This window comes from Prionailurus viverrinus, chromosome A2 (genome assembly GCF_022837055.1).
Source record: "Prionailurus viverrinus isolate Anna chromosome A2, UM_Priviv_1.0, whole genome shotgun sequence".
NCBI lineage: Eukaryota > Metazoa > Chordata > Mammalia > Carnivora > Felidae > Prionailurus > Prionailurus viverrinus.
In genome coordinates, this window is record NC_062562.1 from 87,534,338 (window position 1) to 87,558,437 (window position 24,100).

At 37.3% G+C, this 24,100-nt stretch overlaps 1 protein-coding gene across 2 annotated transcripts in view; it reads right to left on the minus strand.

Moving 5' to 3' along the window:
• The window catches only part of PCLO (piccolo presynaptic cytomatrix protein), a 423,639-nt gene that overhangs the window by 195,199 nt on the left and 204,340 nt on the right, over positions 1-24,100 (minus strand). Inside the window, exons 4-6 of one of the 2 annotated variants that reach the window (XM_047849897.1) lie at positions 20,829-21,488; positions 4,584-9,678; positions 2,680-4,220 (exon numbers count right to left, since the gene is read on the minus strand). In XM_047849897.1, the coding sequence (XP_047705853.1) occupies positions 2,680-4,220; positions 4,584-9,678; positions 20,829-21,488 (7,296 nt within the window). Of the gene's footprint in view, positions 1-2,205; positions 4,221-4,583; positions 9,679-20,828; positions 21,489-24,100 lie in introns of both variants that reach the window. The other variant, XM_047849896.1, reaches the window with a different exon arrangement.

Below are 24,100 nucleotides of genomic sequence, written 5' to 3' on the forward strand. Positions count from 1 at the left end.
CTGACACTTCCAGAAAAGGAGATCTTTCCACAGAACCTCATAGAGAATAGAACTTCTCTTTCATGCTATATTATATTATGCTATTTTATGCTGTGTTGTCTCAATGGCAACTGAAATGTGTGATTCATTTCAACTTTACTAGTCTGAGAAAATTAACAGTATGTAAATTAATGAGCTAAACTTCTTAACCCTATATCACTATGAATATCACTTAGAAGATTATTCTTTTCAGTACAACTGAAATCCATACTTACAATTAAGAAATTAATTTAGCTTTTAAACAGACTGAAAGCATATCTAGAAATGGGCAAAGAAACAAATTATGAAATTCACATAAGAGAATCAAAGTGTCTAAAGTGCCAAAAACATTGCCTGTATATAAAATGGTCTACTCTGTGCAGGAAATAAGGCAGTATCTTTCAGTTGGTATACAATTATTCCATATTAAAGCACTGAATTCAGCCAATTAGAAAAAGGAACCATTGAACTGTGTTTCAAGGCTCAATACATCTAGGAATTTCAGGCTCAGAAATTATTTAGTATTTCTACCCAACTTCTTTTACGATTAGATAGTTAATCAGTATCAGTACCTATAACACAACTCACATAACTCATTTTATCTTTCATTTCACATTTCCAAATCTGAAGTGAATACTCTGGGGAAAAAATACGGACAACTTCAATCTCTTCTCTAACTGAGTTCATATGAATTAAGGGTACTGGGCCATATATTAAGTTAATGATCAATACATCAACTGGAAAACCTTATACTTTCTAATGATGTAATCCTACAGTATTAAAGTACTGTCAAAAACCACATTTTCCAAGTTTTCCAAGAAACTAGTTAGGCGAATTTATATGCCACTGCTAGAAAAATAAATACCTACACAGAGAGCAGAATTGAGAATCACTTCTCACAATATATATAATTCTAGAAAGAAAGCCATACAAAAAATAATTCTCTGTAAATTGAACGAAATCTCAATGCATTAGTGGTTTCCTGACTTAACAGCTAATGACCTCTGTCCCCCCACATGAAGACATTTTTATTTTTAGGATACACTGTTTCAAAAAATACGTAATAACAAAATGCCACTATGAAACTAGAAAACAGACATGAATTTGTAATTGTTAAATATCCCTATTGAGATGTCTCTTTACCTATGAATAGAGTGACTGTCATGCTTAACGGCATATTTTTCAGTCCATGGCCAATGTTTAAGGCCGGTGGATATGTAGCAATATCTCAGAAAAACCCATTTAGAAGCTTCGGGATTTGAAGACCTGAAGTTCAGAAACCAGTAAATTAATGGAACTTTTAATGTGAACATAAATCCTGTCTTAAATTGAACTATCGTATTTATCAACAGCCTTCTAAAGAGTTATATATTAAATTTTTAGAGTAGAATAAACTTTTAATAGCTGATGATTAACATCTGTTATTAGCTCAGCTAGAGAGATCTTTACAAATGTGTCCAACATATCTGTATATTTTTCCTTTGAAGCATACTCATATATTTTTAAATAATTATCACTATTATTTAAAAGAACATATTTTTTTTTTTGTTTCTATAAGCCCTAGGACTAAGGCTTACCTGATGTTATATTAAGAAAGTTGTCAGAAAATAAATAAGCATGAATGAACTATGAAATCATATTACACTTTCATCTGCCAGTCCTAGAAAAGCTCACTTTTGAGCAGTCAATGTTCTAAGCCCTTTTATGAAACCATTCTGGCTGGAAGAAGATGAAATTACTTTGATGATCCCCAAGGACCCTTCTACTAAAGAACTTCAGGTGTCACTGCATCTAAATTTAAGGGCATCCTTTGCCTTCCCTTTCTGTTTATGTTCAGTATTTATTCCATCATCCTTGAAAATACATATTAACTATATCCACTGAAATCACAGTCTACAACTGACGTTTGGGAGACTTCAAGATTAGAAGAAAACTTTCAATCTCATTGGTCATAAAGTAATAAATTTCTTTCTCATTTTGCCTCACATAAGATGTCTTCTTTTTCTGGTATTTCTAAGTGGGTGGAGACTTTTCTGTTTTTCCCCAAATTTCTAATAAACTAGTCCTTACTAAACTTTAGTATTAGGTTCCTAAGTTACCAGGAGCCTCAACGCCTCCTCAAGTCTGCACACACATGGTTAACATCAACTCATCTACTGTCTTCTAACTGAAAAGAATCACTCTTACCGTGTAGCCCTCGGTATACTGAAAAGGAGCCCTGGAACTTTCATCTGCTGTTGGACTCAGAGGCTTGGGGTCAGACATGGACCGCTGCATCATCTTGGCTGTTTTAGGACTTGCCGGGGGCACTTTAGCCATATCTGGATGCAGTACTTTCTGCGGACTTATATCATCAGGGAGGGGTTTTTCATAAGGTACAAAGGCTGATTCTAAGGCTTTGCCTGGTGAAAGTGGTGAGATGGGTGAATAAAGGACTTTTGGAGATTTGGGTGGGGAAGGAGCCAGCTGTAATGTGGAATCTGCCCGAAGGTGAGATGAGTAACCAATCTCTAAAGGTGTTGGGCGTTTCTTGTCTTTGGGTGGAGATGTGGCACTCAGATATTGAGGACTCTGTGTGTCTGAATCTGCTTCTGTTTGACATCCTAAACTGCCCCCTTTGTAAGTCTTTTCAGGTGCTGAAATGTGTTTAATTATTTCTACCTTGGCATCCACGCGTGCCCGTACTGAAGGCGTTCTTATGGTTCCGACTGGTTCAGTCTGCACAGATATCTCTGCTACTGTTTGAACTGCTATGCTGGAGACTTTGGAAAGGGGTTTGGTCTTGTCAGCCTCTGCAGTGCTGTCACCATATTTCCCTACTCGAGCTTTCCTCCTTGCTCTAGCAGGCACATCCCATTCATCCTGATCTTCATCATCAGTTTGGACACTCGTATCAACACTCTTTTTGGTTCTCCTCCTCCTACTCACATAACTCCGATCTGCCGCGTCCTCGTCGTCGGTTTGAACGCCACTGTCCACTATCTTTTTAAAGCAGCGCGGATCATCGGCCATATGTTCCCCGAGCTCATCATACTGTCCACGGACTTTAGCCGCAGCACTTCTCTTTTTGGCTGGTTTCTCATCTTTCACAACCACATCTGTTAGAGGTATTTCTGAAACCGTACTCAGGATGCCAGGTGGGGCGATGTACTGAGTGACGCCATCAGACTGCACCGTGTACCATCCTTGGCTCTGTGGTATTTCAATTGCCACGACGGCCGAGGCCGTGGTGGTTGCATCCTCAGTTGCCCAAAACTGGCCGCCTTCTGGGGCAGCGTACTGACCTTCCAAAATTGCCTGCTCTGTCGTGGTTTGCGGAGAAGCAGTTCCAGAGGGGTCATAGTTATACTGGTAGATCTGGCGAATCTTCTGCTCTTCTAGCTGCTGGTGAAGCTGTTGCTGCAGCTGTTGGATCTGCTCCAGCTGTAACTGCTGCTGAGCTAATGTCTCCTGCCTCATCATAAACTGGGCTTGCCGCTCTTCTTCCTGCTGATACAGAAGGTGCTGCTTCATAGACTGCAGCTCCTCCAGCTTTTTTTGAACCATGATCTTTTCCTGTTCTCGGAACCTTTGAATCTCCTGACGTTCCCACTCTAATTCCTCAGCAAAACGTTGCTGCTTGATTTTCTCCAGTTCCAAGAGCTCACGCTCCAAGTCGAGCTGCTGCTGTTGTTTGCCTTCTTCGGGGACAATTAAAATAGCACTTTCGTCTCCCACCACTTCGGAAAACACGTCAGAGGCTGTGGTTAGAGTGGGAACGGAGTCTATTGTCTCAGCGGTAAGGGTTTCCATTGTAATAGTTTGCAAACTGGCATTGATATCGATACCGGTTGCTGCAATGTCTGTTTCAGACGCACCTGTTGTTAGGAAATATGATCTAGGCATTGGCTGGCTCTGGTGCAGGGCGGATAGCGAAGTCACCGCGTCAGCTGTGTGCACGCCAGACAAATCCCTCACCGTGGTGCTGAAAATGGACCCAGGCTGTGTGGTGATAGCAAAAGTGGAGGGAATCGGAGTTGCTACTGAAGAATAGACAACACCATTGGATGACCTCAAAACACTCCCCACACCATACTGGGATCCCGGAGGTGGAGTCATTCTCGCTGTGGAATACTGTGGGGTACTAATCCCAACTTCTGAAATGACTTGTCGTGTTTCTGGATATGGACCTGTAGTCTTGCTTGAATAATCCATTACCTCACCTGAAATACAGGGTAGAGTTACAGTCCAGTTCCCAGAATAAATGATGCGTTTGGGGTTTGAGGGCCCTCTTGATCTTGACGAACATAATGAATGGGACTGCATGCAAATCCACAGGTTAATCTAATTGGATGCAGAATGAAAGCAATGTTGAACATGCAGGCACATGCAGGTGACTTTGGGCAGAACAAATTAAAAACTGAAGAAACAAAAGTGCACATGTACTCTGAAATATGCTGCCAAAACATCCAAAGAAAGAGAAAAAGTAACACAATTGGAAAAGGGACCACATTTTCATCCTGAAATGAGATGAGGGACACCATAATGACATTTCAAGGAAAGGTCTGCTGCCACATCATACTGACCTGCAGTAATTCTCCCTGAAGTTAGATCTACTGCTGTATCAGTTCCTCCAGAATAATCAAAAGCATTCTTACTTTTATAGAAAAAATGTCCAGCTTCTGCTAAATTCGTGTCAGACATGGAAGGTTTCATTCCCCCAATCCCTCTATAACCAGAAGGGCCTGACCGGTCATATTGATAGTGGTCATCCCTATAACCAAAACGATCCTCAGGAAGAGTAGTTGCGGGCTGCTGTGCTGTGCAGCTCCTTCCAAAAGGTAACTTGTAAACCATATCGCAGCATACAGCTCTTCTTCCTGCAGTCAGATCGACAGGCTTTTCATCATCTTCTACTATTTTGGTCACCACACCGGAAGTAGATTCATCCATCGTTACAACAGTTCTGTGAGACTTGGTTGTACTGAGATCTACTACTTCCCCATCAGCCATTCCCTGGCGTGTGACGCTATCCGTCCATCCATTTGTGACTCCGACAGGAGGTGCGGTAACAGGTTTTGTAACAGCCGATGTCACTGGGTGTGCTGATGTACCTAAAGATAAGTTTATTGGTGCATCCTCCCTAACTGCAGGAAAGGCCTGGCCACTCGGTATCCTGTACGGGGGAGGCTCAGCATGCTTCGATGTAGTAAGCTGGAGGGGTGCTGGTGTTGCATGTTCTATACCCACTAGGCTTTCTGGGCCCATGGTGTAACCTGAACTAGCTGCGCACGTGACAACAGTCACCGTCTCAGTGACCAGGGGCATCGGTGTTACTGCTGATGAAGTTGCACTGAGATTTATAATAGATGGTTGGACGGCGCTGATTTGTCTCCCATAGACTTCATGTGTGGTGGTCTGCCTTTTCATATCCATTGTGGAGGCAGAAAGATCCATACACTTTTCAGTTACTTTAACTTCTACTTTTGGTACTGTACGCAAATCAATGGCATCACCAACAAGCGGCAACTTTCCATTTTCCTTATGCTGACGCTTCTCTAAATGTAGGTTATCTAGAGCAAGAGGCTCTGGAGGAATCGATATAGAGACACTGCTGAGACCAACACCAGTGAGTGCACTTCTGGCTGCTGAAGCCTCAGCCTTGGAAACTTCAGTTGTGAAAAACTGTGTAACTGAGGTTGGGGCTGCTTGAAATGAAGATAACGTTGTGACAGGGACAGCAGAAAATGTCTCCAAAGCTCCTGACATGTACAAGCTCTGTTCTGAAGAACTTGGCATTCCTGCAGTTGTCATAGGAGGAACTACAGAAAACACTGGTTCGATGGAAATCAGGTCTTTGGGGGGTGATCCCAGGGGCCAACTGGTAACTGCTTGACTAGTTGAAGAATCGGTTGGAGTCCCAGGTTCAGATGGCAATGTGATAACCACGTAGGTTTCCATGAGGGATTTGGAAAATCTTGGTGAGGACTTGTTAGAGTGAGGGGATGCTGGGGAGGTAGGGGAAGGTAATTTATAATCTGCTGAAGTCACTAAATTTAATGTCATGTTTGAAGCTAAAGATAGACCTGTTGGCTTGGGGTGTGTATCTGTTGATTTTTGTGTAGTTACTGGAAGCTGAGGGACTGCTGGTTTAGGGGCAATCGGAGGTTTACTTGGCTCAGGTCTATGTGTAAAGACAAGTCCAGATGGGATGGAAGATGGCTTAGGAGGAACAGGAGGAGGTGCAGTGGTACATATTTTTGTTACAGGTAACCCATTACTTCTTGGAATAGCTGTAGCCTCTACTGTAGTAGCAGCATCAACTAGAGGTTTAGCTGTAGTGGTTACAGTCTCTGGAGCTGTAATTGTTAACTTTTTTGTAGGATGAATGATTGGCTTGGGTGAGGTTGGTGGAGGGAGAGGTGGAGGGGGGGGAGGAGGGGGAGGGGGAGGAGGGGGAGGGGGAGGAGGAGGGGGAGGAGGAGGCTGTGCTGATGTGTCCAAAGAAGAACTTCTAAAGAATGGACGCGTTTTAATTGGAAGAGAGGTAACAGAAGGACTGCCGGATGGCAATGGAGATGCGGGTTTTGTTTGATCAAAGACCTGTCCTGATATAAAGCACGTTGCTGAAACCCGCTCCCCTACTGGAAGAGCCACTGCAGAAGAAGGAGGTTGATCAAACACAGTTTCAGAAAAGCTCATCTTTGTTAGTTCAACCTCAGTCTTCTCCCTTTTATCTCTGTAAGCTTCCAGAACCTCGAGAATAATTCCATTCCCAGTGTCCTTCTTGGCTTTCTTCACTGTGTCTTTTGCAGATACAGGTAAGTCAGTGGAAACAGTGTCAGCAATCAGCCCCTCCGGTTTAGTTCCTATAGATTCTAGAATAGGAGGCTCCACATCAGATAAGGAAATCACGATATGATCAGCACCAGTTCTTCCATCTGGTGTGGTGGCTCGATCTAAAGATACACTTATTTCTTCCGGATAGTCTATAATGCTGCCCGGAAAATATGTTGATGAAGAAATTCCCTCAGAATCTTCAAATTTAGTTACTACATCCACTGGTTCCATATAAACTGTGGTTATGCTATCCAAGGTAGTGACGGGTGAGGAGCTATCTGTGGTACAAACTGAAGAAACAGAAGACGTGAGAGAGGGTGTGTCAGAGGGTGGGACGGATGTAGCACTTTCTGAAGGCTCAGAGTAGGTCAAAATCAGTGATTCATGGGCAATTATCTCTTGGATTTCCCTTGTATAATCTGTTACATATTCATCCTCAATTTCTTCTGTTGAAAAATGTTGGGTTATTTTGACATCTGGGATAGAGAGTGTTGCACTGCTGGTCGAATCTGTAAGAGATGCTCCTGAGAGAACACTTGATGTCAAAGATGCATCGGGCACCCTGTCAAAGTCCACGGTAGACTCTATCATGTCATCTGTGATGGGGGCCTGGGTTGGACTGGATCCAGGTGTTAGCTGCATTTGCTGCCTCTTCATGAGTTCTTCATAGGCAGCATCAGCGTCTAATAATTTTTTTTCTTCACTGGTGGAAGTCACCATACTACCCAGATCCACTATTTCATGGCTTTCTGGGATGATAAAAGAGCTTGAAACAATGTCTTCTTGAGGCACAATAGAATGTAAGCTTTCTAACTCATAAAACTCTTTCTGGAGGTCTGTTATTTTTTGCATAGGATCTTCATAAATCTGTTCTGGGAGTCTTATTTTCTGCTCTTTCCCTCTCTGCTGCATAAATCCATTTTCGTCTTCTTGCCTTGTTAGCAGACTGCCATCTACCGAACCATTGTATGTGTCCTCTACTAAAGATTCATAAATATAATCCTCTATTAACATCCCGCCATACAAAGGCTCTTTTTCAAACATTTCATCTCGTTCAGGTACAGCTGGAAAAGGTTTATATTTGTGGGTTTTGTGCATCATTTCTTCATACATCTCCTCGGCACTTTTTAATGCCTTTTGGCCACCTTCTTTCTGCATAATAGACTGCTCATCTGTTGGTGAATATAAAGACACAGCTGTGGGCAATTTATAAACTTTTTGCACTTCTATTATCTTTTCTGGGCTTATTTCAAAGCCTTCTGGGTCTGACTCTATGCTAGGTGAGTATTCAGAACAAGAAGATCGATGCAGCTCCTCCATTTCCGCAGCCTGGCGTAATTCTTCTGTTGGAGATGCATCTTCAATGGGAGAGAGATTACTGGGTGGTGTCTTTGGTCTTTCCCTCCTTCTCTGAGCTCGAAGTTCATCTTTGTCTTTCTTTGATTTCTTACTAGAAGTCTTTCTTTGCTGCTGTTCCAATTCCCGCTGCTTTTCTTGCTCCTTTAATAATTCTTCCTCCTCTCTCAATTCTTCTTCCTCTGAAGAATCTTCAATAGTAGGTAAAAGAGGACCATGTGACCTGTGGCGAGCCTTACGTTGTTGTTTGCTCTCTCCTTTTTTGTGACTTGGGCTACTGTCACTGTCCTCATCAAGAGACGACACTGAGGTAGGGGATGTGCCAGGAGTGAAGCTGGAAGCATGAAGACTAGAAGACCCTTCCCCTCTTGACCTATCTTCTGGGGAGTCTGTCAAGCTCTCCATTTCCAATTCTGGCTCCTCATCAAAATACAAAGCCGTTTTTTTCTGTGATGAGTCTGCAGAGTATTTATCTGCTATTGTGCTGTTGAGTTCAATGGTTTTGAAGCGACGTAGCCCCCCTCCTCCAGCAACTACAAGTTCTTCACTCTCTTGACTTTTAGTTTCTCTGTACTTAAGCTCAGGACTCTCATCAAATGTCTCATCATCTTCATCATGCCACGAATGGCGTCTCCCTGCATCATCATCAAAGCTGGCACTGCTTTTCCGAGTTAGTCGCCTGTGTTTCCCGGCTGTTGCTTTCCCTTTTCCTTTCATGTCTTCCTTCTTCTGGCTCTCAATACTACTACTAATCTCTTTGAGCTGGCTCCTAATGAACTCATCATCTTCAGAAGCTGAAGCATCTTCGTCAGCACTCATTTCTATAATCTGTTTTCGAATAAAGTCCTCCTCTTCACCAGACCCTTGACTATCTTCCTGTTTATACTCATCACTGCTCGATGAACCAACACTGGTTCTCCGTTTTCTTTGTGGAACAGGTGAATTTTCACTTTCACTACTGTCTTCAACTGAATCATAAAGCTGTCTTCTTGTAGCTGTGTCATCAACAAACTCGGACTTTTCTTCGTGGTCCTTTCTGGAAGGAATGTCTTGTTGGCTATCTTTTTTTAAAGTGTCTTTTTCTTCTGGACTCTTTTTGAGCTCCTCTTCTGAAATTGTAGTTTCCACTGTTTCAGATAAACTCTGAGTTTTCTGTGGGTCCTTTGGCTGCTCAGAAGAAACCTCATGAGGTTGAGTCTTCTTTTCTGCCTTTTCTTCAACAAGTGTACTTGCCTGAGCTTCCAAAATGGAGAGGACCGTACTTTCTAACTTAGCCAAATCTGAGGGGCTGGAAGGACTGCTTTCTTGGGAAAAAGAGTCCTTTTTGAGTCCCTTGAGCAAATCTTTTTCATCACTTGGAATAAGACTTGGAATTTCACCAAGTGAACTTGATATCCCATCAGAAGAATATCCTGTGTCACTCAGACCTTGTGGGCTTTTTGGTTGCTGAGAACTTGAAGTGTCTGATTTGTCATCTTCCTTTTCCTAGCAGGGAGGAAAAGATACAGGAAAAACTTAACGTGATTAAACTAGTAACATGGCCTCTCTATTACTCCCAATTACTACTATGAACTGAGGAATAATTATAGGATTTCTTTTCAACTATAGGCCAGTGTTTTAAAAAAAAAAAAAAATCTCTGGGCCCAAAACAGTTAAAATAGTTGACACATACTGATTAAGGTTAGTTTTCAGTTAAACTAAGTTAAATTAAATGTCAATTCTCAATGACATTTGATTTTTTTCCATGAATACTCTTTATATTTCAATAGCATTTTCTTTCAAACACGTGATTATCTTTCTCAGCACATTTACTTTGGAAAAATGTTCTAAACTGTCAAAGAGAAAAATTAATTTTTCATTAATATAATCAATACCTTAGAATTCTGAGGACAGGCAAAGAAAGAAAAAAAAAAAAATCAGAGGATGGGCTTTGTACCAGACTACAAGTTTTAAGAGATGATGGAAAATTTACTTAACAGAAATATGTAGGTAATATGACTGTAATGTTATCCATCTCAACTATCAGAGGAGATTTATTTTTGAAATAGACTCCAATAAGGCACTACTTTTATTTTATTTTATTTTTTTTTATTTAAAAAAAAAATTTTTTTTTTCAACGTTTATTTATTTTTGGGACAGAGAGAGACAGAGCATGAACAGGGGAGGGGCAGAGAGAGAGGGAAACACAGAATCGGAAACAGGCTCCAGGCTCTCAGCCATCAGCCCAGAGCCTGACGCGGGGCTCGAACTCACGGACCGCGAGATCGTGACCTGGCTGAAGTCGGACGCTTAACCAACTGTGCCACCCAGGCGCCCCGTGGCACTACTTTTAAAAGACACTTTAGGGGCGCCTGGTTGGCCCAGTTGGTTGGGCGTCTAACTTCGGCTCAGGTCATGATCTCACAGTCTGTGGGTTCAAGCCCTGCATTAGGATCTGTACTGAGAGCTCAGAGCCTGGAGCCTGCTTCGGATTCTGTGCTTCCCTCTCTCTCTGCTCTCCTCCACCCCCAACTCGTGTTCTGTCTCTCTCTCAAAAATAAACATCAAAAAATAATAAAAGATGTGTAAATAAAAAATAATTTAAAGATGTGAAGACACTATATTTACTTGGTATTGTTATTATAATTCTCTATCATTTGAAGTGAATGTTTAGAAACTATAAACTTTGAAAAAGTTAAGCAATAATTACTGACTCATGGCTTTACCTCAAGAGAAATATCCAGCTATTATTTTTATAGTGTTGCTAATCTCATTTATTTTCAGCATCACACCTCAAAGATATTTAATAAATATCACTTACAAATGTCTTCTGACTTTGCAAATACATTGGACTTTTACCTTTACACCACGTCAAAGTCAGCTCCTTTCGACCAGTTCAATAATTAAATTTTCTAAATGGGATCGTGGGCTTTCCAAGGAGCTGGGACACTAAGCAGACAAATCACAGCCTCGACCTGCTGCTTTTCTTGGGCTGTGATGAGGCCATGCCAGTGATTTGGTTCCAGAATCAGAGTAGCCTTAAATGAAAATACTAAGCACAGAGGCTTTTTCTAGAAGTCGAAATTAAAATTACCTATGAGCAAAATGGAACTCAACTGATCCAGTGAGTTTTCATGCTTAGAGTGTTAAAATAACCCCCACAGCCCTATGGAATGAAGAGGTCAGAAAACAAACCACAGGAGGACATGCTCTGTTTGACCCTGGCCTCTGAGGCCACCTCAATTCCACTAAGTCTGTGCCTTGAACTAACTATCTGAATATTTTCAGTGGTTTGTAAGCATGGGCTCCTCCCATGATCACACGTCACGTTGAACAACAAACAACAAACATGAAAGAAACTTTCTTCCTTCTTTCTCTCCTCTCCTTCCTTCTCTCCTCCTTCACCTCCTTGTCTTTCTGCTTCTTTTAGCTGTGGAGTTCTCAAATATAAAAGCTGTTGGTTTGATATTCATTTTCCACTCATGTTCCTCTCAATACCTATATTGTTACTATGTATAGTTAGAAACGTATTTTGAATACATTATGTGGTAAAATTCTTTGGCCAAATTTACAACATGACATAACTCAAATTCAAAAAGACTTAGGGGCTTAGTCCGTTAAGCATCTGACTCTTGATTTCGGCTCAGGTCATGATCTCACAGCTTGTGAGTTCGAGCCCCCACATCAGGCTCTGTGCTGACAGCAATGAACATGTTTGGGATTCTGTCTCGCTCTCCCTCTCTCTCTGCTTCTCTCCTGCTCATTTTCTCTAATAATATAAGTAAACTTAAAAAAAAAAAATCAAAAAGACAGTGACATATTATTCACAACTCTAGTGCAAAAAGCAGTAAGTACTCTTTGGTTTATCATGAATTAACTTTCCAGGTCATTTCAGATGTCTTCCCAGGAAAAAGTTACTTATCAACAATTCCAAGACTTTAGTTAGTAGTAGGGCTTATGAGCACCCAACTAATATTGGTTCCTTTATCTTAAGAGCTACACGTTAAAGAGCTCAGCACAGGTGAAGCAGACTTCTAATAAAATCTTTCTAGATGGTCCACGGGGAGGGATGTTTCTATCTCCTTATATCCTACACATTGATGAACACAATTTCTTTGAGTCCAATATGCTTCCTATGTCTTTCTCTATCTGCCTTCCCACTCTTCACTAAATCATAGTAAACACCATAACCAGAGAGGTGGGGTACCTAAGCTCCTTGTGGAAAAAGAAAAAAAAAAAGGTAAAAAAAAAAAAGATCTTTCAGAATCAAATTGTGATAGTGACATTTATATTCTTTATTTTGCATCTGCATAGGTTATAAAACAACAATGTAATACAGTATCCATATATGGAAGAAACGTAACCATTGTTATATATAACAATTCTTTTGAGTATGATAAAAGAGAAATTACAGTTTTATACAAGGGATTCTGCAGATTCTACATTTTATAAAAATAAGATTAGGACCAGACTTATAATGTAACAAAGAGAATTAAGATACATTAGACAGGGGACTAACACACATAAATATCAAAATACCCATCCTGCAATCTCCTTATGTGGCCTATCTCCATGTCCTCAAGCTTTCTTTCTTTCCCTTAGTACCATGTTCTACCCATTTCTCCCTCCTGCTGCTCTCCCGGTCTCTTTCCTCCACATTCTGCAGAGGATTCAATCATTATTTACCTATGATGATGCTGTGATGATTTTCCCCTCTAAATGACTGTTACTCTCCATATTATCAGGTGGTAAAAGGCTGCAAAGATTTTGCTCTATATGCTTGCGGGTCTAAGATAAAACATTTGGAGTGTTTAATAAGAAAATCAAGTTAGGTGACCAAAGGGCATTGGTCTGAATTTTTCAGAAGAGACAGTTGCTCATGTATTTATTGTACCATGGTACAGTGAAAAAAAGTCCTAATGTCAACTCTTCTCCTACTAACTCGCATACCAAAGTCTTCTGGTAGAGGCGAGTGATCTTCTTCACCACACGGTTAGCTGGTTAAATCTCAGATCACATACCAACCAGGCCCTTTGGCTCTTTAAGGCACCTACCCATTCATCTTTTCACTCACTGCTGCTAAAAACAGAAACAAAAAAAGAAAAGTTTTACTTCAGGTACAGAGAGGGGCACACTGAGGCACTCATCTGTCCAAGCAGTGATCACTTCTATGGCTATCTACTTTTCTCTGGGAGGTATGTGAGTGGGGGTACGAGTGAAATTCGTACTCACACAGGTTAACTGGGCTACACAGCTAATATACACTGCAAAACCCTTGCTTCCTGGATAATTTTTTTTTTTTTTTTTTAGACAAGGGAATAATGTGATCAAATCAGAAAGAGTAGATGGAACTAAGAAGAACATAAAACATGCTGTATAAGTTGGGTTTGGTTTTCTCTATTCCATCTTCAAATGGATGTCTGAAGTACTGTTAACTTGAGAGGAATATGATCAAAGTATTTATGTGAGGGAGGCATAATTTGGCTTATTTTCTTCCAAGTTTTAAGTCCCTAGGACTAAAAGATTGGGAGTTTTCTCCTAATTGCTTCAAAAATGTGTCGTTACATACTTATTTTTGAGAAGAATATTATGTTACTTGTGATAATATATTCAAACTTAATAAATAGATCCAACAGTTCTTTCTAAATTTCGTATGTATTATATATAACACATATATGCATTTATGTGCATAAACATCATGGTGGTTTATTACTTATGCATTATTTTCTTCATTTGAATAATCAGAAGTTGAAATTAATTACCCATTTTTTACATGTAATACAATCTAGAATGACCTCTGAAATTAAATTAAGAAGAAAACTCCAGGCATCTACCTTTTATGTGAGAATTTTGTCATCTTAGATGGAGGCAGTGAGTGGGAACAAACATAATTTAAGCACACCTTTTTTTTTTTTATAGCAATGTCATTTTTCAGTTCCCCCGAGGAACACATTTTCCATGCATTTTTCTAAGTACATTTAGCATTAGATTCCATTTCACTTACTTTTACTGTTATTATTATTGCACTTTTCCCATGTATAGAATTATGGTACTTGAGACTTGAGTGTTTCTAAGTCTGTGTATATGAAACAATTACTCAAAACTTTCAGAGGCTAAGATTCATATATTTGTTTACTTACTAACCCAAAACAGAGAGTGGAGAATTCCTTTTCCTTCCAATATTCCACTGCCATTTGTTGACCTGGAGACCAGTCAGAGACAGGCAGTGATGAACTAATCCCCAGGTGAAACTCTTCTGATGGTATCATATCTTGAAGCCTTCTCTAGTGATGGAGAAGGTACAAAGACACACCGTACTGCCAAACTTAGTTCTGCCCTTTCACAAATACTGAAATGGTCAGCCTTTCATACTGAAGGTAAATGGAAGTTTTTTGAACATTACTGTAGTTACCACCTGAATTCTTGGTTAAACTTAAGACTGGACAAAGAAAGGATACAATATTGCTTAATTTTCCCAAGCCATTTATTTCAATGGGCCAACGTAAGACAACAAATGAATGATCTTTAATCATTTATACAATGTTAGGGTCAAAATGGATTACCAGTCTGAATGTTCCAAAAATTCTGAACAAGACTAAGTCCATAAAATTCACTGGGACTGGACAGAAAAATCAAATAGTCTCACCTACAGGAAAATCCTTTTCACTACAGAAAACCTCATTGTTTTTCATCCTGATTATTCTATGATATACAATGACTTATATTTAACTTGAATATTAACCCCTTGGTCATTTTAACCAGAAAAAAAAAGTTTACGCTAACGGGCATTCAAATTTTGATTTTTATCTGGAGAACTATATAGTGTTTCAGTGTAATATATCAAATGCAGACAAGCAATATTGTTTAAGTATATAGATAAAAAAAGAGAACTCTGTAGTAATGTGAAATTTTAAAACATTAAACTAAAAAAAGTAAAGAAGGATGTATCTTTCAAATTATTTATTCTACTTGGGGATGCATTTTAATCCCTTTCGACAAACACATTTTGTGAGAGAGGAATAAACAGAGACAAAAAGGTGTGGCCACAGAGAAATGTAAACAATATGCTGTGATCATATGAATGACACAAATGACAAGTAAATAACTAAAATAACATAAATATATAAGAAAGTAAACAACTACATAAAGTATTTAGGATAATAGTGGAAGCTGCTTAGAGAGAAGAATAATTATAATCATGTAAAGTCAGTATGGTACAAGTGTCACAGGAAAGAATTATGTGTAGTGTTCAAATGCCATGATTTTATAATCAGAACTGGACTACAATCTTAGCTTTGCTGAATTCCCAGCCATGTGATCCTGAGCACAGGAATTTAGTTTCTTTCAGCTTAAAAAATATACAATATTTACCTCATTCATTGTTGTGTGGAAGAAATGATCAAGAAAATACTTAACACAGTGCCAAGAATATTGTAAGAGATAAAGTAAGAGTATTATTTTGATTTCAAACAAAAACAAATTTAAAACCAATCAACATAGGGCGTTGAGCAGCAGAAGCACCAGCCACAAGGGAGAAAAGTGGCCCAGAGATCCAAGTGGGAGGTTGTCAGTTGGGATGATGGAGGGGTGCGGCATTTATGCACAGAGAAGAACTGAGTACAGGTGAAGAGGGCAGAAAGGTCAAACTACCTTCAGGAATTACACAAGGGCGTATTTATTTGGCTGTTGTTCTACGTATCACTTGTGGGAATATCAGGCGTTGCTTACAAGTTATACTGGAGCCAAATTCCACAGGGCCGAGAAAGCCAAACTGAGTTATTTACACAGGAGTCCTGGCTGTGGGGTGCAGAAGCCTGGACAGGCCTGCAAAATCATCTAATGGCTACAAGAAGTACATGTGAAGATATATTTTTATACACTGATATAAAAATATTCTCCTAATATTTAGTAAGTGGATTGATGCTAATATTCTTTTACTCCTTATGTGAGTTGGTCATCTGTTTTGTGAAAAATCCTGGGAGAAAACTGAGAGTCACACTCTAAGGAGAAGTTAGAGTGAGGTAGTCACTTTATTCAACCATCTTTAGACTGAGGCTTATTATTCAGTTAGGCAGATCTCTGGCTTTTATTTGCTACTAGCAATTACACCTGTTTTCTTAGAATAGGTAAGTGGTAGACAAAAGATTCTGGCAAAACAAAAAATCACGTCACAAAGATAATAATAATGTAAGAAAGACACAAATACTGACACGCTTCATATCATTACAAACTTTTCATCAGCAACATTACAAGAAAAAAGTAATGATGACCAAGTTAAATCAGATGGGACCCAGCCAAAAATGCCCGCCATTATCAGGAAACCTATTTGACATCTGTATCGACATCTCTCATTGCTAACAGCAAATCTTACCTAAACACAACGTAAGCTTTAGCACAACAGCAAGTGATATTGTGGCACCAACACAGACCTCTAAAATTTTCTGAAAATAAATATTCCAGTACTTTACCAACTTTCAATAAATTACATAATAAACATTTAGAAGCTTTTCATTTTTCTTATTTCATAATAAAAGAAAAAAGAGCTACACATCATTTGGATAAAATTGGATTCAGTAATATGTACGAAATGATATGGTGACAAATTAAACTGTATTTCTTGTCAGCCAATATTGTTGGAAAGACTACAGAAATAACAGGAAGGTTTGAGAGAAATTTTTAGAACAAAGTAAGTAGCAAAACTTTTGGTAATAACAGAATTAAAGTGTAGATATTTCTAATATGTTCAGTTTATAATATTTACTATTTCTCCTTTAATAATAAAATACTTAAAGTACTACTGTAAGCCAAAAAGGAAAAATATGCCAAAGAAGTAAGCCTCACAATATTGAATGGTTTAAGGTATACATATTTATTTTTTTATGAAAAAACTGTATATTAGCTACTGAAGAGTGGCTTTTTATCTGATTGGAATTATTCTTTTATTTTTTTTTTTAAATTTTTTTTTCAACGTTTATTTATTTTTGGGACAGAGAGAGACAGAGCATGAACAGGGGAGGGGCAGAGAGAGAGGGAGACAAGATTGGAAACAGGCTCCAGGCTCTGAGCCATCAGCCCAGAGCCCGACGCGGGGCTCGAACTCCCGGACCGTGAGATCGTGACCTGGCTGAAGTCGGACGCTTAACCGACTGCGCCACCCAGGCGCCCCGGAATTATTCTTTTAAAAAGGGTAAGAATACAGAGATCGCAGTATACCTGTGAAATTCATTTACTACATCTGTTATAAGCAGGTCAGATCTGGACAGAAGACCTCTGGATTTTACAGATGTGACATATGTTTTGTATACTGATGAGACCTTTATATTTTGAAGAGTATATATTTTGTATATTTTGTACTGAGAGAATAACTCTAAAGTTATTTAAATCACAGAGGTTTACTGATTATATAATAGGAAATGAATTTAAAAAGTTGTAGAATATGAAAATGGATCTTTTTTGACAAAAATAGGATTATCCCAAGTTTGTTCAACTTTTTGGTGATGACAAGTGGTTATCAGTAATATACCACTTACTAGATGCTATAAAGTAAATGGAATGATGGAGGGGAAAAAAGTACATAGGAGAAAGTAAACTCTGGTTATCAGCAAAATGGTACTTATTAAGTACTTAGAAAAAACAAACACTAGCTGTTCTTGAAGAGAATTATGGTGTGAAAAGTCCTTTGAAAAGAGATATGTGGAAACCATGTGATTATGCTATATAAAATAACATATGTCATTTTTTTTTAATTTTAATTTTTATTTTTTTTTTTAATTTTTTTTCAACGTTTATTTATTTTTGGGACAGAGAGAGACAGAGCATGGACGGGGGAGGGGCAGAGAGAGAGGGAGACACAGAATCGGAAACAGGCTCCAGGCTCTGAGCCATCAGCCCAGAGCCCGATGCGGGGCTTGAGCTCACGGACCGCAAGATCGTGACCTGGCTGAAGTCGGATGCTTAACCGACTGCGCCACCCAGGCACCCCTCATATGTCATTTTTAAAAGCTGTCGTATCTGCTCATTTAATACATTTTAAACAGAATATTTTCATCTGTTTCTAACCCTTCCAGGTGAAGAACCCCAGTGGATTTTAAAGCAATTCATTCGTGTGTGTGTGTGTGTGTGTGTGTGTGTGTGTGTGTGTGTGTATTTTAAATACCGTATTTTCTGACAGAACAAGAACAAATAACTATTGGTCTCATGGAAGATAAGCATTTACCTGTGGAATTTCCACAATTAAAAAATTATTTTCAGTTTCAAACTTAGAGAATAGGTAGCAAGATTTGGGAAGTACAAACTCTGATCCGCTTCTTCCAATTCTGACATATCTTTGTGGATTATCTTTCTTGTTATGGATAGTCATTAGAACCAAATATCAAAATAAGCTTAACTTAGAAGCTGAATTTAAGATAACTCTATCATAAAATTGCAGACCAAGATTTTCAAAAATACTGAAGCGCAATCCATGTTCTCTCTAAAGTACTATTATTAATCATATTTTATTGTGATCAAATGTAACTTTATTTAAATAATTATAATAAAAACAATTTTAGTCTATTTAATTTTATTTTATATTTTTGTGAATGTTTTATACTGTTTATAATATATTAATAAATCAGTGTACACATTTAATTTACAAATAAGTAACACATATTAAGGTTATAAAATAATATTAAAAGTAGTGATAAAAAGACACAACAAAAAGAAAGTGATAAAGGTACAAAATAAAAAGTGCATTAACAAAATATCTGGATATTTCTCGTTTGGATTCTATTTAACAAGCAATGGAGAAGCATTAGCAATATCTGAGTGATAGAGTGAAATTACGTGCACCCTACAAAATAATTATCTGACAATTATATATGGAGGAAAGGAGAAAGAGAAGGCACAGTGACCAGTAATTAGATTACTCAAATCACTGATGAAAGGGCATGAAGGCCATAATTAAGAGTGTGCTCAGGAATAGGAACTAACAGACAGGAATGTGATGAATTGGATGCCGAGAGCAAAGGGCAGGCAGTAAGAAGAAGCCTCAGATCTCTCAGAAGGGTAGTGACCAGGAAGGTAGAGGCAGGTGAATGATGCTGCCATTACCAGAAACAGAAACTCAGGAGCAGAAAAAGCCTCTGTAGAGTGTAGATAAAATTCCAACATATTGAGTTCCAGTTTACAGTGAGGCTTCGAAGTGGAACATCTACTGAGTATTTGAAACTGCAGATCTGATACTCAAAAGAGGGGAAGAAGGTGCACAGGTAGACTTAACAATTGTTCATGGGGCTCTCCTAAGAACAAAGAAGACATACCCAAAACAAAAATGAAGCAAAATACAAAGAAAACCTCCTCTTTCAGAAATGAGGAAAGAAAGTGATACAGGGAGTCAACGTAGAACTCATAAAGTATGATCAGAAAGACCAAAAGAGAACAAAAAGGGAAGGGTTATGAAAGCCAAGGGCCGTTTTACAAAGGGAGAAATGGTAAAAGTCATCAGGTTGTGCAAAGTGGTAGGCTACAAGCAGTAATGGGTGGTGATGGTGATACTACATCCCGGCAGAGAATGAAGAATATACAGGTACCTGCTCTTTCTGACTCTGATAAACTCATTTATGTTATGAGGGGAGACCAATGATGAATTATCTGTGAGTGATGCATCATATTACAAGTGATGTATCATATTATATATATATGATATATGTGATATATATGAGATGATGTATTTTATTTATCTGGTATATCATATATCAGAGATCGGTTACTAAACCAAGTGTTAAAACTGTAAATGACCAAAAAAGCAACTAAGAGTTGGGATGCACTACAGATTCTAAATAGAGCCCTAATATTAACTTTTAATATTAATAAATCATTTCATTTTCCTTCAAGTCATTGTTATCTGTGAATTAAAATTAATCAACCAAATATGATGTAAGACCTGGTGTAGCTCTCAAACAATCAGAATTCTTCGAAAAATAACACTGCTGCTTGGGCAGATAGTGGTTAAGATGGGTAGATACCCTTAAAAGTTTGCACTAAAGAAAAAAATATATATATATTATTCCAGATTATGCCTGGATTACAAATAATCCTTCAATATTAAACAAGTAGAGTACATCATATAAAAATCACGTTAAATACTACAATTAACTTTTACAGAAAATGATTTGTCCTAAATTTTAGTCACACTTTTTTTTTTTTGGCAACCACAATTATTTAGACCTTTCAATGGCTGATCATACCTTAAGAGGCTTTCAAGTGAAAAGGAACTTGTTGACTTTTGCTTAACCAAGTGACTAAGTAAATAGAAACTTAAGACACATATTATTTTATGTTAAAGGTAGATACTGATTTTATGTTCATAGCAGAGAGAAGAAGAACCTTAAAGTTGTAAGAAACTATTTTTATCACCCTAAAGAATTTTGGTAAATTATTAGATATGCATAACAGCTAGAAAAATCAATCTGCTATCTCTGCTTTATTTAAATTAGATTAAGCTGTCAGAATGCCAAATTTGTTCATTTCGACAACAATTGTTACACTTTTCTGAAAGTGCTTTTAACTGAAGGCTTTCACTTCCCTAATTAGCAGTAAGCACTCTGTGTACTTTGGTAAAAATCTGTAAGTTTTATATACCTAACAGAGTGCAAAGATAGGAAAACAGAACTTACTGTTTTTTCTTTCCCAGGTTCCACCTGATCAGGCTTTGCTGGGTGTGCTGCCTGTGGCTGGTCTTTAATTTTTTGAGGCACCTCATCATCTTCCTTTGACAAACTTGGAGGTGGGCCAGAGGGTTTGTCTTCCATCTTGGTCTGTGGTAGCTTCTCTTGTACAACCTGTGGAGTCACTCTGCCTTCAGGCTTTTCCTCAGCAGTTGGTACTTGAGTCTTAGCTAAGTCTTGTTTCTGTTCCTCCTCCAGAGCTGTTTTTGTTCCTGGAGGTAACTTTTTGTCTTCAGTGGGTGGCTTTTTTTCTTCAAGAGGGGGCTTTTTCTCTTCTGGGAGTGGCTTTTTGTCTTCAGGGGCTGAAGTTTTCTCTAGTTTACTCTCTTGTTTGTGGTCTGTGATCCCCTTCGGGACAATCTTTTCCACTGATGGTATCTCTTTCACTTTTTCTGGAATGATTTGTTCAGCTTCTGTTTTTACTTCTTGTTCCTTCTTTTTCACTCTTACTTGAGTAGGCATTGCTGTCTTCTGAGATGGTTGTTCTGGAGGGACAGGCATAGGAGAGGCTTTTGGTGCTGAAGGTGTAGGTGGCATTTTGCCCATATCTCCAAGCTGTCCTGATATTGCTCTCTGGGTTTGGCAATTTAAACAAAGCCATTCTTGAATCTGCAAATGAAACAGCAATGAATAGATTAACTATATTATAACGCACCACTTTGGTTGCATATACCAAGGTTAACATCTGGTGATTTCTAGTTGCTTTTCTGTACAGGGAGAAAGTAGACTGTTTTCCAAACCAATGAAATAGTGACTTCTAAGGAAGACTGCAAAAAGACTATTTATAATCTAAAAATATGAGGAATATTTTCCTCATATTATTTTCCATATTAGAGATTGGCAATTCATTCTCTTCACCATAAGAAAGATTATATATATATAATATATAATATATAATATATAATATATGTTATATATATTACATACATATTTGTATGTAATATGTATGTAATTTGTATGTAATATATATTACATATATATTTGTAATATATATGTATATAATATGTATGTAATTTGTGTAATATATATATTACATATATATTTGTAATATATATTACATATATTATATATTATATTATATATATAATATAATATATATGTATATTATATACATATATACGTAATATATGTATATTATATACATATATACGTATATATGTATATATATACATTATATATTATATTATATAATTATATATATTATATATATATTATATATAATTATATAATTAATATATATTAATTATATATAATATATATTATATATATTATATAATATATATTATATACATATATATGTGTATATGTAATATATGTATATTATATACATATATATGTAATATATATGTATATAATATGTATGTAATTTGTATGTAATATATATATTACATATATATTTGTAATATATATTACATATATTATATATTATATATTATATTTATTATATATATGTAATATATATATATATTACATATAATATATACATGGCACTAAAGATGGAGCCACGGAATGAATATATATATGTATGTATGTATGTATATATATATATATATATATATATATATATATATATATATACACACACACACACACACACATTTTTTTTTGGTGAAAAATCTACATTTGTTCCAAACACCGTACTTTTGAGCTTGGTGGCTTTAAAATTAGTATTTCCATCATATGTTTACACAAAACTATTAGATTTTATGGTCATTTTCTTTTAACTACAATTAATCAAGAGCTCTTTTAGGATTTAATGTATAATCTCCTATCTCTTGACGTGGGTCAAATGTGCCTCTATCGACCAGAGTAAAACTTCACAAGGTACATGAAAGTTTTCAAGAGTCACCTGTACATAATTCTCTATCTGCTTTAGGACTAAAAAATAATTTCATTCTTAATAATATTCACATTTCTTATGCAACTGAGCAAAATGCAATCACTGGCTCAAGCGGTCTGATATCTTATCCCCCAGGGTTTTTTGAATCGCTGAGTCAAACAGTTTGCTATGTTTCTGCTCCTCAGTGTAATCCATAGGCCACCTGCACCAATCAACTGAGATGGTCATAAGACATGCAAATTCCTAGGAATTGCTAAAATTGTTTTAACAGGATCCTGGACTGGGACAAAGATCTGCCTTTTCAATACACTGGTTAATTCTTGATTGATTCTTTTGCAAGCTGAATTCTGATAATCACTCTCTCTTAACACATACAAATGATGGCATGGGAGACTGATTATGTGAGACTAATAATATTGCAGAATTTCTGCCCTATTGATGTATGTTGCACTATTTCTTACCTTATAGCTATTATAATGTAAGAAATAAAGGCTATATATGTAGATTCTAATGGTTACATTTAATGAATACCTATTTTGTAAAGACTACAGTTGGAAGTCACACAAAGAGTACTGCATTCATATGCTGCACTGTTTTTTTGAGAAGTTCAATTTCAAACTGCTTTTCATATTGGATCACTCTTTCTAGTTACATTACTTAAATTACTCAGAGACAAAAATCACTTACTGTTCTAGAATATTATCAGGGATCTAAGTTTTATTTCTTATTTCAGCTTCCAATTTTTTAGATATCTAAATAATGATGCTTAATAAAAATTAGTGCTTTGCAATCTGTAAGCTATTATAATTCTTATTTGCTTATCTGAAGAGTAAAGACAAAAGTCAGTTATTTACTTTTTATAAGATGCTGTCGATAAAACATCAGTATGCATTATGGGTTCATTTGCTTTTTGTGTGTATGATCATCCAATACCAATTCCCTTCTTAATTTCAGTTCTAAGCAGCTCTAGAGTGAACTGTGGCTTCTTTATATAATAACTTTATATAAAAGTCTTAAGAAAGAAACTGATTTGATCCCTTATGTCAAATACAAAAAGCTCCAGCCCTTGTGTTGAATAGTCCCTAGAGAAAGCAGTGCCATAATACCTACAGAAAATCAATCTTAATCCATGCTGTGGTTTTAAAAACCATTACTCAGTTGAGCCACAGTTTAGAATATTTTCATTCAGAACCTGACATTTTCTTTTTAAACAAAAGCAGACAAAAATAGCCGCATCACTGCTGTTTTGTCACATGGATTCTAAAAACCAAATGCAGGTGTGTGTTAAGCATTCCTATCAGGCCTTGTCCTAATGTAAATAAGTTAGGAAGTTTTTAATATAGCAGGGATACAGGTAACATTACATTGCAAATTTTTATCA